General features: G+C 50.9%; 1 protein-coding gene across 1 annotated transcript; it reads left to right on the forward strand.

Moving 5' to 3' along the window:
- Nucleotides 1–535: 535 nt before the first annotated feature.
- On the forward strand, nucleotides 536–14,838 carry misp (mitotic spindle positioning). Its single transcript, XM_075486142.1, has 5 exons — nucleotides 536–611; nucleotides 5,794–7,972; nucleotides 11,971–12,188; nucleotides 12,303–12,341; nucleotides 14,350–14,838. Exons 2-5 carry the CDS (start codon nucleotides 5,890–5,892, stop codon nucleotides 14,437–14,439), a joined length of 2,430 nt encoding a protein of 809 aa, XP_075342257.1. The 5' UTR covers nucleotides 536–611; nucleotides 5,794–5,889; the 3' UTR covers nucleotides 14,440–14,838.
- The last annotated feature ends 958 nt before the right edge of the window (nucleotides 14,839–15,796 follow it).

Below are 15,796 nucleotides of genomic sequence, written 5' to 3' on the forward strand. Positions count from 1 at the left end.
AGGGTTAGGAGGTCTTGTCTAAGGACCCCTACAGGAGGTAGGGTTAGGGGGTCTTGTCTAAGGACCCCTACAGGAGGTAGGGTTAGGGGGTCTTGCCTAAGGATCCCTACAGGAGGTAGGGTTAGGGGGTCTTGCCTAAGGACCCCTACAGGAGGTAAATCAGAACTAAGAGCCTACTCACATGTTACAGCTTGTTTGTCCAGCAGGGGGTGCAGACCCTGTGGACCCCAGCAGGGGGCGCTGAACTAACAAGAACTAACAGACCTGATACATCTGTCTCTGGTGAATCTGTAGAACCTGTTCAGGACGCCTGAGCTCTCTGTGTCCCTCTGAGGAACCTCGGTTCTGGTTCTGGTGTCACCAGCAGGTTCCTGACATGAAGCTGTGATGTTTCTCCTTCAGGTTCATAAGTAAGTGAACCTGCTGCAGATAAACACCTGAGACTGACAGCTCTGCTGTTTCTAACTGACTCCAGAGTCACAGGGCGAATGTGGGTGGGCGGGGCCTGTGAGTGTGGGCGGGGCCTCCGCTGGGCCAGCAGAGAAGGACCTTTGTCCCGTCAGTCAGCCTTTTTCAGTCCGTTGGTGCTGCTGACAGGAAACTGATCTGAGGTAAGAAACCTGCTTTAAATCCACCGTTTATATAAAAAAAGAAGAAACTGAGAAGCTGTTCGGAGACAGTTACGGATCCTGACCCACTGGGTCCTTTAGGCTGATCAATAATGTTTCTTATTGGTCAAACGTTCCTTTCTGCTGAACTTAAGGTGAGACAGAGTTTATCTCCCCGTGAGACGCCAACGCTCCTCCTGCAGACACCAGGACTCTGAACTTTCTGGGGGTCTGAACTCTGGCGTCCCGTCACCGTTTCTGTAGATTCTGTAGTTTCTGTAGATTCTGCGGTTTAATAGTCAGTAAACAGTCAGTAAACAGTCAGTAAACACTCAGAGGCTATCAGCCGGCAGCAGCCACTCTCTGCAGGAGGGGCGGCTTATCAGACGCTCTGCAGCTCTGCTGCTGACACCAGCTCCTCTGGAGTGTGGAGCTGAACCTCCATCAGAGATCTCACCTCTGAGTCAGTGGCGATTCTAGAGATTTATACATGGGGTTGCAGGCATATATTGTAGGGTGGCAACTTTTTTAGGAAGCCCATCTTACTTTGTACTTTGTAGTAGTAGTAGTGTATCCCTTATTTTAACCTAAATTAAGCAATTCTAAAAGACCTTTCATTACTCTTATAGTAAATGCAATGAAATCACAAATATCCCCCTTTAATATAAAAGTAGAAAGTGTTTACTGTGTAAATATTAAATGAAATTAGTCAAATAAAATATTTCAAAAAAAGGTTTCTCTCAGCATCAATGAAATGACCCACCTAATGCATATTTTGCATTACCGAAATTCTTTACTCCTTTAAATTAGCAACCTCTGCTATGCCACCTTAATAGTTAGCCAGCTTTTTTAACCTTGACCTTCCCAGACCTTCAGAGGCTGTCTGCACTTGGACCCTCATGCTCCCTCACTCTTGTATCCCTCTCATCACTAACCTGCTTCTTTGTGATGATGTCACCCTTCCTCTTTGAGGTTGACGCCATGGTCTTCCTATAATTGAAACAAGTCATATAGACCAACGTGTTTCTTTTTCAAATTTAACATTCTGCAGTTTGACACCGATTTCGGATTAATTTGCATTTGATTTGATCTTAAAACGATATTAATAATAATTATCCAATAAATCATCAGTTGGTATTTTTTGACTGGGGTGGCACGGGGTGGCAGACATCTTTTCATGGGTGGCGACTGCCACCCCGTGCCACTCTGGTAGTTTCGCGCGTGCTCTGAGTCTGGTTTTAAATGTCTGAGCAACAACATGGACCCAAACCGGTCTGAATTTAAAGGATTCCCTCCGTTAGAACCTCAGAGAATCATCAGCACGGCCTCTGTCCTGTTTAAAAACTTTACTCCAGATGTTCAGTCTTCCAACAGCAGCTGATAAATACAGCAGAACCAGTCCAGAACCAGAGTACAACCCGTCCAGAACCAGTCCAGAACCAGTCCAGAACCAGAGTAAAACCAGAGTAAAACCAGAGTAAAACCAGAGTAAAACCAGTCCAGAACCAGAGTAAAACCAGTCCAAAACCAGAGTAAAACCAGAGTAAAACCAGTCCAGAACCAGAGTAAAACCAGTCCAGAACCAGAGTACAACCAGTCCAGAACCAGTCCAGAACCAAAGTAAAACCAGAGTAAAACCAGAGCAGAACCAGTCCAGAACCAGAGTAAAACCAGTCCAAAACCAGAGTAAAACCAGAGTAAAACCAGTCCAGAACCAGAGTACAACCAGTCCAGAACCAAAGTAAAACCAGAGTAAAACCAGAGCAGAACCAGAGTAAAACCAGTCCAGAACTAGTCTGACAGCAGTCCAAAACCAGAGAAAGCCGGAAGTAAATCGGACGTTTCCCCGGGACGTTTCCCTGAGACGTTTCCCCGGGACGTTTCCCCGGGACGTTTCCCCGAGACGTTTCCCCGGGACGTTTCCCTGGGACGTTTCCCTGAGACGTTTCCCCGGGACGTTTCCCCGGGACGTTTCCCCGAGACGTTTCCCCGGGACGTTTCCCCGGGACGTTTCCCCGGGACGTTTCCCCGGGACGTTTCCCCGAGACGTTTCCCCGGGACGTTTCCCTGAGACGTTTCCCCGGGACGTTTCCCCGGGACGTTTCCCCGAGACGTTTCCCCGGGACGTTTCCCCGGGACGTTTCCCCGAGACGTTTCCCCGGGACGTTTCCCCGAGACGTTTCCCCGGGACGTTTCCCCGGGACGTTTCCCCGAGACGTTTCCCCGGGACGTTTCCCCGGGACGTTTCCCCGGGACGTTTCCCCGAGACGTTTCCCCGGGACGTTTCCCCGAGACGTTTCCCCGAGACGTTTCCCCGAGACGTTTCCCCGGGACGTTTCCCCGAGACGTTTCCCCGGGACGTTTCCCCGGGACGTTTCCCCGAGACGTTTCCCCGGGACGTTTCCCCGAGACGTTTCCCCGGGACGTTTCCCCGGGACGTTTCCCCGGGACGTTTCCCCGGGACGTTTCCCCGGGACGTTTCCCCGGGACGTTTCCCTGGGACGATGTGGGCCCCCCCACTGGGCTCCTCAGTTATGAGTCTGTTTGGATTAAAGCGTCTAACCCTTCGATATATCAGAAATGAATCCATATTACCCTCCTTAAAGTGAGTAAAAACAAAGGGAAGATTCTGGTTTTAGAGCCATTCTTAGCTCATATAAATGTTTAAAAAGTAAAAGTGAGCTATGCTACAGTTAGCTTCCCAACATGTTTAAACTAAAGGTTCAAACATGTTCCTGAACATTTCCTACAGTCCTACAGTTATTTATTATTATTTATTTATTTATTATTCCTGCTGCTCAGACAGAAACCAGAGTTTCACTCGCTCCATTTATTCTCATCAGGTCAGAAGATCCCAGAGATGAGCTGTGAGCGTTAGCATTAGCATGGGGTTAGCATGCCTCATCAGCTCCTGGTTTTAGGCTGCAGAGCATCGTGGTCGTGTCAGCTGATCTGTTTTACGGCCTCTGAAAACTATTTTTAGTGTACCATGTGACAGGTTGGTGGTTAAAGTTGTAGTTAAACATCAAACAGCTAAATGGCTGAGTCAGAACTCAGAGGACCTGATCACCTGTTCTGTCAGCCAGATCAGAAGCTGCCCGAGAATCTGCCTGATCCATCAGTGATGGCTTTCTGTCTGTTTCCTTCTCTTTGGATGAAATTACTCAGATGTTTTCAGACAGAACTAACTCGTATATATCTGCCTTTGGTGTCTGTGAGCCACACATTAAAGCTGCGGTCGGTAACTTTTTTTTAGTCATATTAGCTTGAACTGTCATGGGATTCCTGAAGTAGAATATTAAATAGGCTGTTTAGGAAAAATAACGAAATCTGTAGCTCCCTCTGAAGCCTGTAATCATGCTTGCAAAAACCGAGCGCTCCCGGCTGTTTTTAACCAATCACGTTAGGGTGGAGGAATCCTACCTGCCAATCACAGCTTGTGCACACGCTGCTGAGCGTGAGTCTGCCCCAGCTTGTGTGCGCTCACACTGGTGTGAACTCACGTGCACATCCTCGTCCGCAGAGGGGGAGGGGTTTGGGGGGCGATTCGGAGCTTGTTAGAGGTTGGGGGAGGGACCTGAAAGTTGTATCAGTTCGAATTTTCCGACTTTAGACTCCAATTTTGAAAACCTGCCGACGGCAGCTTTAAGGTCTTTAAATGTTCGAGGACCCTGGTCCTGTTGGACAGGCTGCTGTCAGCATCCCTGCTCTGAGTTTAACGGGTCTGGATCTGAACCTTCGACCCATCGTTTTATGACCAGATCTCTTCAGAATAAGAATTAAACTTCCTGCAGCACGTAGCAGACTGATGGTTTATTTCATGACCTCCTTTATGACCCATAAACCATGTTATCACTGACTGAGATTTTCCTTATCTTATTCATCCTGACTTAATTTTTTTTTTTTCTTTTTTTCTGTAAACGAGGGCACTGCAAAAAAGGAATTTCCCGCAAGGGATTAATAAAGTAATTCTGATTCTGATCAGCTCTGATTAACATCATTGAGCTTCTTCACGTTTCTCTGAAGTTATACTTCCTCCCTTCAATCCATTTTTTTTTTTAGATAGGCTCAGGATCTGAAACCTATGAAACCTGAAACACATAGGCCCCCCCATGATGTTTGGGACAGAGCTCCATCTTTCTTCTGAACCATCTTCAGGAGGCAGGTGTGAGACGACCGTCCACAGAAGACCTCATGAACACAAACACAGAGGCTACAATGCTACATGCTAACCGCTAGTTAGCCACAGAAACACAGGCTGTGTTCAAAACCGCCTACTACATACTAATCAATCAGACAGTATGCAGAGTGTTTACCCACAATGCATGCACAATGCGTTAGATCCCCAACGTGTTCAAAACCTGACAAAATACCGGCTGTTTACAATTTTGTTCCCACGAATTCGGCGCTACTAAAGCTAGCCGCAGTGAGCTACCGCACTTCCTGTTATTTTCACAAAATAAAATACCCGTTGCCTTTTATCATAGGGAAAGCCATTACCATACAATTGGTGCTTTTGTTTTGAAAACAGGAAGTGAACCTACCCTCGTTGTAGCAAGCTTGAAACTGCCGCTTTGACAGGAAATGACGATCGGCGACGTCACGTTACGTTGCATCTTGGGTAGTTTGAGTATGAGTAGTGACCTCATGATGCATACCCAACATTTCGGAGAATCTAGTATGCATCCGGGAACTTAAAATAAGTTAAAGTTAGTAGGAGTAGTGAGAGTAGTAGGAGAAGTAGGCGGTTTCGAACACAGCCACAGAGGCTACGTTGCTACATGCTAACCGCCAATTAGCCACAGAAACACAGAGGCTACGCTGCTACATGCTAACCGCCAGTTAGCCACAGAAACACAGAGGCTACGCTGCTACATGCTAACCGCCAGTTAGCCACAGAAACACAGAGGCTACGCTGCTACATGCTAACCGCCAGTTAGCCACAGAAACAGGATGGACCCAGATGAACCTGCATCAGAGGGATGGCAGGAAGAAAGTGTGGAGACCAACAGGAAGAGGCCAAGATCCAGAGCATAGCAGCTCCTCTGTTAAGCACGGTGGTGGGGGTGTTATGGTGTGGGCATGTATGGCTGCCACAGGTGGGGGTGGGGGTGGGGGGGTATGTGAACAATGGTTCCTACAATGATTTGCACTGTTCTCTTTCCTCTCTTACGTGTCGTTTCAGAGACTCTCGACAGGCGACCGGCAGGATGTTTTGAGTCCTGGGAGTCTTCAGAGCTCGGTCCGCCCCTCGCCTGGCTCCACAGCGCCCCCCGCAGCCATGGACAGCATCCCCAGGAGGTGGGTGCTGAAGCCCCTGTCCCCCCTGCTGCAGCCCTCAGACCTGCGCAGCATCGCCGGCCCCGCCCCCGCCCTGGACTCCGCCCCCAGCATCATCTCCGTGTCTCACAGTCGCTCCTCGGTGGCGGTCACCTCACCGCAGAGCGATGACTTTCCCAACGTCCTGGTTCAGGCCCGGCAGGTCGCCGTGTCACCGGACGGGAGCAGCGGCGACGAGTGGCGCCCCAGCAGCCCCAGCAGCAGCTCGGGCTCTCCCTGCGGGTTCTACTCCTTCGTGGACGATCCCACGAGTCCTGAAGCCGAGCAGAACGAAGCCTGGATGGTCTCACCACAGCGGCAGGCTCAGCTGGCCACCCTGAGGGAGAAGCGGGGATTCAAACTACAGACCTACAGCAGCAGCAGGAAGCCGGAGAGCCTGTTCTCAGAGAGCAATGGAACCTCGCAGTACAGCGTGGGTCAGAACAACGGCATCAAGGTGGTGGGTGAGGACGAGGAGAAGCAGCTCCGTCAGGAGATCATCCGCAGCCAAGCGCCCAAGAGGGACCCGGCGGATCCCCAGAGTCCGGGGGAGAGTCTGGACCTGAGCCTGTCCACAAAGAGGCTGATCGAGGGCTTCAGCGTGAGCTACAGGCTCATCGGCTCCGCGTCAGAACCGCCGCGCTCCGCTGAGCCTGGCGCCATCAATAAGGAGGAGATCAACTTCAGTGCAGCCCGACAGAAGTTCCTGCAGATGGAGCAGGACCGGCTGGAGGCCATGCTCAGTCCCGTCAGGGCCTCCGTCAGGTCCTCCGTCAGGTCCTCCGTCAGGGCCTCCAGGACACCCCTGAGCCCAACTCTGCAGCCAGAACCAGACGTGTACCTGTCCAGGAAGGTGATGACACACGGCGGCGTGAAGGAGGGCGACGGCACACCGCCGCCGCTGAGGTCAGCAGCCGAAGGCGAGACGGATCCACAGAGGAAGGTGACGGTGTTCCTGACGGAGGAGAGTCTGAGCAGACGGAGCAGTGTGTTCGATGACCTGGACTCTGGCCTGGAGGAGGTGGACGTGTGCGGCTACGCCGATGATGGCGGCCTGTTCGGCAACAGCAGGTCCTGCAGGTCTCCGGCGGTTTACGAAACCCCCATCGAAAGGGAGATCCGGTTAGCTCAGGAACGTGAGGAGAACCTGCGGCGCTCCCGAGGCCTGAAGCTCAGCAACGCTCAGGAAGAGATGGTCCAGATCAAAACCAAACGATTACAGCTGCCGACGATGCCCGTCAGAGCAAAAGAAAAGAAACAAGTGAGCCTCCTCCTCCAGAGGGAGAACCCGAGGGAGAACCCGAGGGAGAACCAGAGGAAGGAGGAACCTCAGACACAGGCTGACCCACCAGAAGAGGCCGGATGGACCGGCCAAAGACCTGAATCTGGAACAGACGAAGTCTTCCCATCTCCTTGCTGTCCTCATCGACACGCCGATGAACAAATTTTCCGCCAAATGATCGCGACCCCCTCCATCACTGAGAGGGACTCTGGCATCCAGGGTCCGAGACGTTTCTACCAGGATCGATCAGCCTCTTCCTCCCAGTCCTCCTCCTCTCCTGCTTCCCTGACACCAACGTCTCGCCGTGAAACAGACGCCTGGTCCTGGAGGGAGAACCTGGAGTCCATTGGCCTGCAGTCCAGAGGACAAGGAGCTCCAGATTATGTTGAGAAGGACATCGAGGACGCTCTGAGACGGGAGCAGGAGCTGAGGGAGGCCAGGAAGGAGGCCAGGGAGGAGGCCAGGAAGGAGGCCAGGGAGGAGCCCAGGACGGAGACCAGGGAGGAGCCCAGGACGGAGACCAGGGAGGAGCCCAGGACGGAGACCAGGGAGGAGACCAGGGAGGAGGCCAGGGAGGAGACCAGGACGGAGACCAGGGAGGAGACCAGGGAGGAGACCAGGACGGAGAACAGGACGGAGACCAGGACGGAGACCACAAAGGAGGCCAGGAAGGAGGCCAGCCGACCGCTCTTCTCTCCCGTTCCTCTGGTGGAACAGGCAACCAAGATGGCCGTCAGACAGTTCTACCCTCCGATAAACACAGGTATGTAACTCCTATCGGCTGGGGCCCCAGAGGGCCACGTGGTTGTTTGTCAAAATCTGGTTCTAATAGCTGGGTTCTGGTCCATAGACCAGCTGTTTGCACATCTGTAGTTTGAGTAACTCTGAGTCTGAATCTGGCTGCAGGAGACCAGCTCAACATCCCGCCTGAAGTCATGCTGCTGTGGTTCAGGGGGCCGAGCGGTTCAGGGGGGCCGAGCGGTTCAGGGGGGCCGAGCGGTTCAGGGGGGCCGAGCGGTTCAGGGGGGCCGCTGTGGTTCAGGGGGGCTGCTGTGGTTCAGGGGGCCGAGCGGTTCAGGGGGGCCGAGCGGTTCAGGGGGGCAGCTGTGGTTCAGGGGGGCCGAGCGGTTCAGGGGGGCCGAGCGGTTCAGGGGGGCTGCTGTGGTTCAGGGGGCAGAGCGGTTCAGGGGGGCTGCTGTGGTTCAGGGGGCAGAGCGGTTCAGGGGGGCAGCTGTGGTTCAGGGGGGCTGAGCGGTTCAGGGGGGCAGCTGTGGTTCAAGGGGGCTGAGCGGTTCAGGGGGGCAGAGCGGTTCAGGGGGCAGAGCGGTTCAGGGGGGCTGCTGTGGTTCAGGGGGCTGAGCGGTTCAGGGGGGCAGCTGTGGTTCAGGGGGGCTGAGCGGTTCAGGGGGGCAGCTGTGGTTCAAGGGGGCTGAGCGGTTCAGGGGGCAGCTGTGGTTCAGGGGGGCCGAGCGGTTCAGGGGGGCAGCTGTGGTTCAGGGAGGCAGCTGTGGTTCAGGGGGGCACTGTGGTTCAGGGGAGCCGAGCGGTTCAGGGGGGCAGCTGTGGTTCAGGGGGGCACTGTGGTTCAGGGGAGCCGAGCGGTTCAGGGGGGCAGCTGTGGTTCAGGGGGGCACTGTGGTTCAGGGAGGCAGCTGTGGTTCAGGGAGGCAGCTGTGGTTCAGGGGAGCCGAGCGGTTCAGGGGGGCAGCTGTGGTTCAGGGGGGCAGCTGTGGTTCAGGGAGGCAGCTGTGGTTCAGGGGGGCAGCTGTGGTTCAGGGGGGCAGCTGTGGTTCAGGGGAGCCGAGCGGTTCAGGGGGGCAGCTGTGGTTCAGGGGGGCAGCTGTGGTTCAGGGAGGCAGCTGTGGTTCAGGGGGGCAGCTGTGGTTCAGGGGGGCAGCTGTGGTTCAGGGAGGCAGCTGTGGTTCAGGGGGGCACTGTGGTTCAGGGAGGCAGCTGTGGTTCAGGGGGGCAGCTGTGGTTCAGGGGGGCAGCTGTGGTTCAGGGGGGCAGCTGTGGTTCAGGGAGGCAGCTGTGGTTCAGGGAGGCAGCTGTGGTTCAGGGGGGCAGCTGTGGTTCAGGGGGGCAGCTGTGGTTCAGGGGGGCAGCTGTGGTTCAGGGGGGCCAAGCGGTTCAGGGGGGCCAAGCGGTTCGATTGTCAAAACTCTCACAAACAAAACTCTAATTGAACCGGCAAACATTTTCAGACACGTGAATAAAATGAAGTAAAATATTCAAAACATCTGCAAAGAAAGCCTGACACTGACTGGGAACTGCTGTGTTAAAGCTGATCTGATCTAATATAGAGTCACATGTCAGCCTTTAAAGGCCCTTTCCTGCTCTGACTGAGGTCAATGAGACAACTTTACCACCAATTAAAGAAGGTTAAGGACTTTGAGGAAGGATTGAAGTTTATGACGGAAGCTTTAGTTTACTGGTGGTTCTGTTTATCACCTCATGGGATCGGGTTTCCAGGGTAACCCTAACCCTGCTGAAGGTTTCAGGGGAAATGAAACACAGCAGTTTTATAAAGGTGGACTCTGACCATCAATAAAAGAGCTGTCAGCTGATCCAAGGACAAAACTTCCCTCCAGAGGGAAGTTTGGCTTGTTGCCACAGTGAACAGGAGAGCATGGATGGATGGTGGGCACTGAGACTTGTTGCCTCCTGACCTTCAGTGAACAGGAGAGGATGGATGGATGGTAGGTGGGCACTGAGGCTTGTTGCCTCCTGACCTTCAGTGAACAGGAGAGCATGGATGGATGGTAGGTGGGCCCTGAGGCTTGTTGCCTCCTGACCTTCAGTGAACAGGAGAGCATGGATGGATGGTGGGCACTGAGACTTGTTGCCTCCTGACCTTCAGTGAACAGGAGAGGATGGATGGATGGATGGTAGGTGGGCACTGAGACTTGTTGCCTCCTGACCTTCAGTGAACAGGAGAGGATGGATGGATGGATGGTAGGTGGGCACTGAGGCTTGTTGCCTCCTGACCTTCAGTGAACAGGAGAGCATGGATGGATGGTAGGTGGGCCCTGAGGCTTGTTGCCTCCTGACCTTCAGTGAACAGGAGAGCATGGATGGATGGTGGGCACTGAGACTTGTTGCCTCCTGACCTTCAGTGAACAGGAGAGGATGGATGGATGGATGGTAGGTGGGCACTGAGACTTGTTGCCTCCTGACCTTCAGTGAACAGGAGAGGATGGATGGATGGATGGTAGGTGGGCACTGAGGCTTGTTGCCTCCTGACCTTCAGTGAACAGGAGAGGATGGATGGATGGATGGTAGGTGGGCACTGAGGCTTGTTGCCTCCTGACCTTCAGTGAACAGGAGAGGATGCATGGATGGTAGGTGGGCACTGAGGCTTGTTGCCTCCTGACCTTCAGTGAACAGGAGAGCATGGATGGATGGTAGGTGGGCCCTGAGGCTTGTTGCCTCCTGACCTTCAGTGAACAGGAGAGCATGGATGGATGGTAGGTGGGCCCTGAGACTTGTTGCCTCCTGACCTTCAGTGAACAGGAGAGCATGGATGGATGGTAGGTGGGCCCTGAGGCTGGGGGAGGCTCTGGCATAGAGCAGCAGAATGGAGGAGGTGATGGCCCATTCTCCACCGTCTGAGATCTGTTTGTGAGGAGGTCCAGTCTCAGATTTTGGTGCTCAGAACCACAGAAGTCAGTTTGCTCATTTACATGATGAGATGGAGTTGATGCTGACCTGGAACAGATGTTATTTAGGTAAGTGGAGGTGGAGAGGAGGGTGGAGGAGGAGCCTGTAGCTCCACCTGTTGAGGGTCCAAACGGACCAAAGGGAATCAGGTGCAGAAGCTGCTATTTGTCACATATCAACCAGAGAAAGAGAGAATGAGTAACTTAATGAGAGGAAAGTCCAGCCGGGAGAGAAGTCCTTCTCACTTCCTGTAAATCAGTAACAGGATTTAACCACAGCGCTGCAGCAGGCTCCCAGCAGGAAGTCAGCTCTGGTCATCCAGCTGCTCAGTCTGCCTCCAACGTGCTGTGAGATGTCTTTCTGCAGGGCGCTGACCCGATGGTGTGGTGAGGCCCGATGGGTCTAGGGTTAGGGTATGGTGAGGCCCGATGGTGAGGCCCGATGGGTCTAGGGTTAGGGTATGGTGAGGCCCGATGGTGAGGCCCGATGGTGTGGGGAGGCCCGATGGGTCTAGGGTTAGGGTATGGTGAGGCCCGATGGTGTGGGGAGGCCCGATGGGTCTAGGGTTAGGGTATGGTGAGGCCCGATGGGTCTAGGGTTAGGGTATGGTGAGGCCTGATGGTGAGGCCCGATGGTGAGGCCCGATGGTGAGGCCCGATGGTGAGGCCCGATGGTGAGGCCCGATGGTGTGGGGAGGCCCGATGGGTCTAGGGTTAGGGTTAGGTGAGGCCTGATGGTGTGGGGAGGCACGATGGGTCTAGGGTTAGGGTATGGTGAGGCCCGATGGTGAGGCCCGATGGTGTGGGGAGGCCCGATGGGTCTAGGGTTAGGGTTAGGTGAGGCCTGATGGTGGTGGCAGGGTCACTGTTCCAGTCAAACAGCAGCGCTTCAGTTCAACCACTGATGAAGAGGGGCTAGTTTCAGATCAGAAACCTTTCAGGTTTCTCTGAGGATCCTTATTTGACCTCCTGCTGTTTCCAAAGTCTTTGTAGAACCTCTGATGTTTTACCTCAACAACTTTATATTTAGTTTAAATGACATTTCTCTGTGTGTTTACCTCGTATTTCTGGAAGTTATTCAGTTGTGTGTTTTGTTCCTCAGACTCCAACAAACCCGTCAGTCTGTCCTCTTCCTCCTCTCGCCCGGCTGTCCGTTTGCCCTCCATCTCCTTCATCACTGCTCAGCCCTACAGCCCTACACCTGCTCCTGCCTCCCCGGTGGGGGTCCGGACCGGCCCCATTGCCCCCCGAGGTCTGACAGAGACTCTGCTGCTGGACTACGAGGAGCATCGAGCCAAAGCGAAGCTGGAGGAGAGCTCGGTGAGTCTTGGCTCCTGCTGTTATATCGGTAGTTCTCAGCTTCCTCCTTATGAGGAGCAGCACTTCCTGACAGGCTGATGATGTCACAACAACAACCGTCTGTTTGTGTTTCAGTACGCAGGAATTCAGCTGGTCGATGACATCAACAACGAGGTAAAGTTTGAGATTCTGATGCTGGATCACCTGCAGAATAATCTCAGTTTTTAACAAACTTTAAAATCAACAACAGTCCTGCCTATCCCACTTTATTCTGACCACACGTGCACAAAAACACTCAAATAACAACAGCAAATAAATATATTGTCAAAGGCTGAAAAGAAAGTGTAGAATTAATTTTATGATTAATTGAGAATGGCTCCGTGAGGTAACGTGCCCGGTCCGGTTCTCAGGCCTGGACGTAAACTAAAGGAGTTAATTATTTCCATGTGCCTGAAAGTGAGAATCTGAGCTTTTTATATTATAAAGAACAGCAGAGACGTGGGTCTTGAAGGATAAAGTCTGCCTTGGTGAGAGGTTGGTGACAGTGAAAAACCCTCTTTCAAAAAGTTGCCAGTTTCCATTGTTGATCAATTCCACGTTCAAGTTCAAGTCTTTTATTGTCAGATGCACAGAACAACAGAGTCGGACTGGGCACTGAAACTCTTAGGACAGGACACCGTACAGCAGCTACCATAACAAGTACTCTGACAATAAATAGGCAATATGGATACTACAAAATATACATTTTACGCCAATTACTAGAGCTATACTGAACATATAACACAGAAGTTTTTGCACATTAGCTACGCAACAGCACCACCATCGATTGCTTTTCATATTCTAGCCGGTTTGCTGCCTCATAGAAATTTGAACAAAAAGTAGTCTGGGTTAGGGTTAGCCCTAACCCCCAAAACTCTCAACCAAACGTAACTAGTTTGCACAGACATCAGTTGTCAGACCTAAAAGGTACTCTCTACCGTCTAATCTAGTAGTAGTAGTCTAGATCTAAGACCTTGGACCTCGGGAAGTCTCCTCAGAAGGAGGTTCTTGGAGATGACCTGGGAAACAAGAAGAGAAGGAGCACAGGAAAACCTCTCAGGAGCTCAGAAGGTCGGCTAGAAGTTACCATAATGGTTACAATCCGGCGAGGAATGGCTGGAAACCACCTCCTCTGGTACTGCTGGGATGATGAGGCTGATGCTCTGCACCTGTGAGGAATCCAGCACCTGGGGCTCGATGAAGTCAGCCCAGCACACCGGCGCCCTCTGGTGGAGAGACTTGGTCAAAACCAAAAAACCCCCAATCCCTGACAGGCAGCTGTTTATGTGGAACCTTTGGTGTTCCCAAAGAGGTCAAGAATAACTTTATTGTTCCAGAAAACTCTCTTTTCCAGGTGGATAGGCTTAGCTCTCAGTTTAGCATAATCTATCATGGTTAGCTTAATCTCTACGGTCTGCAGGATATAACTGGTGGAGTTGGTGGATGATTCCAACAACAGGAAACACAGTTGGTGAACAAACACAGTTGTCTGGATGTCGCCCAGCTCTGCCTCCAGTTTGGAGAATGTTATGTTGAACTATAGATCGATGCTGCTGTGTTCTGCTAGCGTTGTTATAAGCATTATGTATGGTTTAGTGCTTCTTTGTCTTCAGTGTGTTGGAGAAATATCAAATTTACCCAAGTGTCTATGGCTGGTTATGGAGCTCTGGCTGAGCAATCAGGAATGCTATCAGTGGGGAAAAGGGCGATGACCAGAAGCCAAAATCTATTTAGTTTTCAAACACTTCTAAATAAGATGAGAATAAATGAGTGTAAACCTGCAGCTCGACACAGTTTTAGGAGGCGTGCTCACCTCCAACATATTAGTGTTTCTATCCAAATGTTGATGAAAGATCCACCACATTCAGCTGATATTATTCCTGCACTTCATGTCTTTGAGGAGTCATCAAAAGAAGCTCATTCCCAGGAAAAATGGAAGGCAAAACAGTGACTTTTAAAAACTACAGCAGACATAGAAACCAGAAACCAGCTCGTAGCCACTCTGAGCGTCTCAGGGTGCTACTCTGGGTACCAGAAACCAAACCAGGAACTTCATTACTGTGAGCAACATGACTATAAGAGTAAATCCTCCTGATTGTTTTTTTTCTCTTTGTCTCCGTCTGTATCTTTTGTCACTTTTCAGGTGGTGGACTCGACTCGAGTCGTTCGTCATAAGAACCAGCGAGCTCTGCTGTGGGAAGCCGGAGTATTTGAAAACCAGGAGAACCAGTGAGAACCGCACCGGGCAACAGCACCGGTGGGGACCGGTGGGCACCGGGCACCAGCACCGGGCACCAGCACCGGGCACCAGCACCGGGCACCAGCACCGGGCACCAGCACCGGGCACCAGCACCGAGCTTCCTAAGGACAGTTAGCTCAGCAACTGGATCATTTCTTCTCCCAGCAGAGTCTCAGATGGCTTTGCAATGGGACGCTTAACCAGAATAGGCTGCCTCTGATTGGCCCTTTTAGACAGTGTGCCCTTGCCTTGTCCAATCAGCTGGCAGCTGCTGAGTAGACCCTCAACGTGTTGCATTCAAAGACTTGTTTAATCCACAGACGTGTAATTCGACACAGTAAAATGAAGCTGATGCATCTAAAAGTGTCAAAAGAATAAAAATGATTTTCTGTCCTCAGTCTTTCGTGCTGTCTGTCTGTGGAAATGAAACTCGCTCTTTTCACAGGTTTGTAGCAAAGCGAGTTACTGTTTATATATACTTATATAAATAAAACTGAATTTAATTTAATTAAACTGCCGTTGTGTCAAAGCTGTAGAATATATCAACAAACCCTTTAGTCCAGTTAAAGTTGAGTCTTTCCTGCCCCGGTTAAACTTTGAATGATGTCTCTGTGATGCCGTATGGCTGAGTTATGAGGCCTCCAAATAGGGCTGTTTTTGTCCCATTACTTATGAATTTTAATGCATTTTCTATAGAGAAAACTCCCAGTTTTCCACATTTTCCCGGAATTCTGTTCGAGTAATGAGAGAGAGAAATAAAAGCACACTTTTTTAATGCCTAAAATTTCATTTAAATTCCTTTAATTTACTCTGCCTTGCATTAATAACATTTGCGCAAATATCATCATAGTACAATACAATGTAAATTTTCCACATACCCTATATTTCTTATTGGTTCAGTCTGCTCAGTTAAATTTATTTTTACCTTTATTGTTAAATGTACAAATCTGTTTTTATTTAGTTTACTGATGTTCATTATTATTATTATAATTGCAATTATTATTATTTACCCTACTCTTCATACTGTAGATTTGTATATAGCTAATGTTTATTCTCTATTTTTATTCTATTTCTATTCTAATTCTATTCTATTTGCTTGTTAAATGTACGCTGCTGCTGCAACACAATAATTTCCCAAATTAGGATGAATAAAGTCTATCTATCTATCTATCTATCTATCTATCTATCTATCTATCTAATATAAACTTGGTTTTATGTGGTCTGGATGTAAAGTCATCGTTTCTACAAATGTTTATCTGGAATTAAAACATAAATGTCAGCTTCTCGGTTATGGTCACGTTTTCAAAATCTTCCCCATTCATAGATTATATGACAACAAAATAAAACATAA

Source organism: Odontesthes bonariensis, chromosome 15, assembly GCF_027942865.1.
Source record: "Odontesthes bonariensis isolate fOdoBon6 chromosome 15, fOdoBon6.hap1, whole genome shotgun sequence".
NCBI lineage: Eukaryota > Metazoa > Chordata > Actinopteri > Atheriniformes > Atherinopsidae > Odontesthes > Odontesthes bonariensis.

Excerpts from the sequence above, each read along its gene's own strand:
- misp (XM_075486142.1), top strand. The coding sequence starts at position 5,890 with ATGGACAGCATCCCCAGGAGGTGGGTGCTGAAGCCCCTGTCCCCCCTG. Across the intron at positions 7,973-11,970 it reads CTACCCTCCGATAAACACAG|ACTCCAACAAACCCGTCAGT; the intron begins GTATGTAACTCC and ends TTTGTTCCTCAG. Across the intron at positions 12,189-12,302 it reads CGAAGCTGGAGGAGAGCTCG|TACGCAGGAATTCAGCTGGT; the intron begins GTGAGTCTTGGC and ends TTTGTGTTTCAG.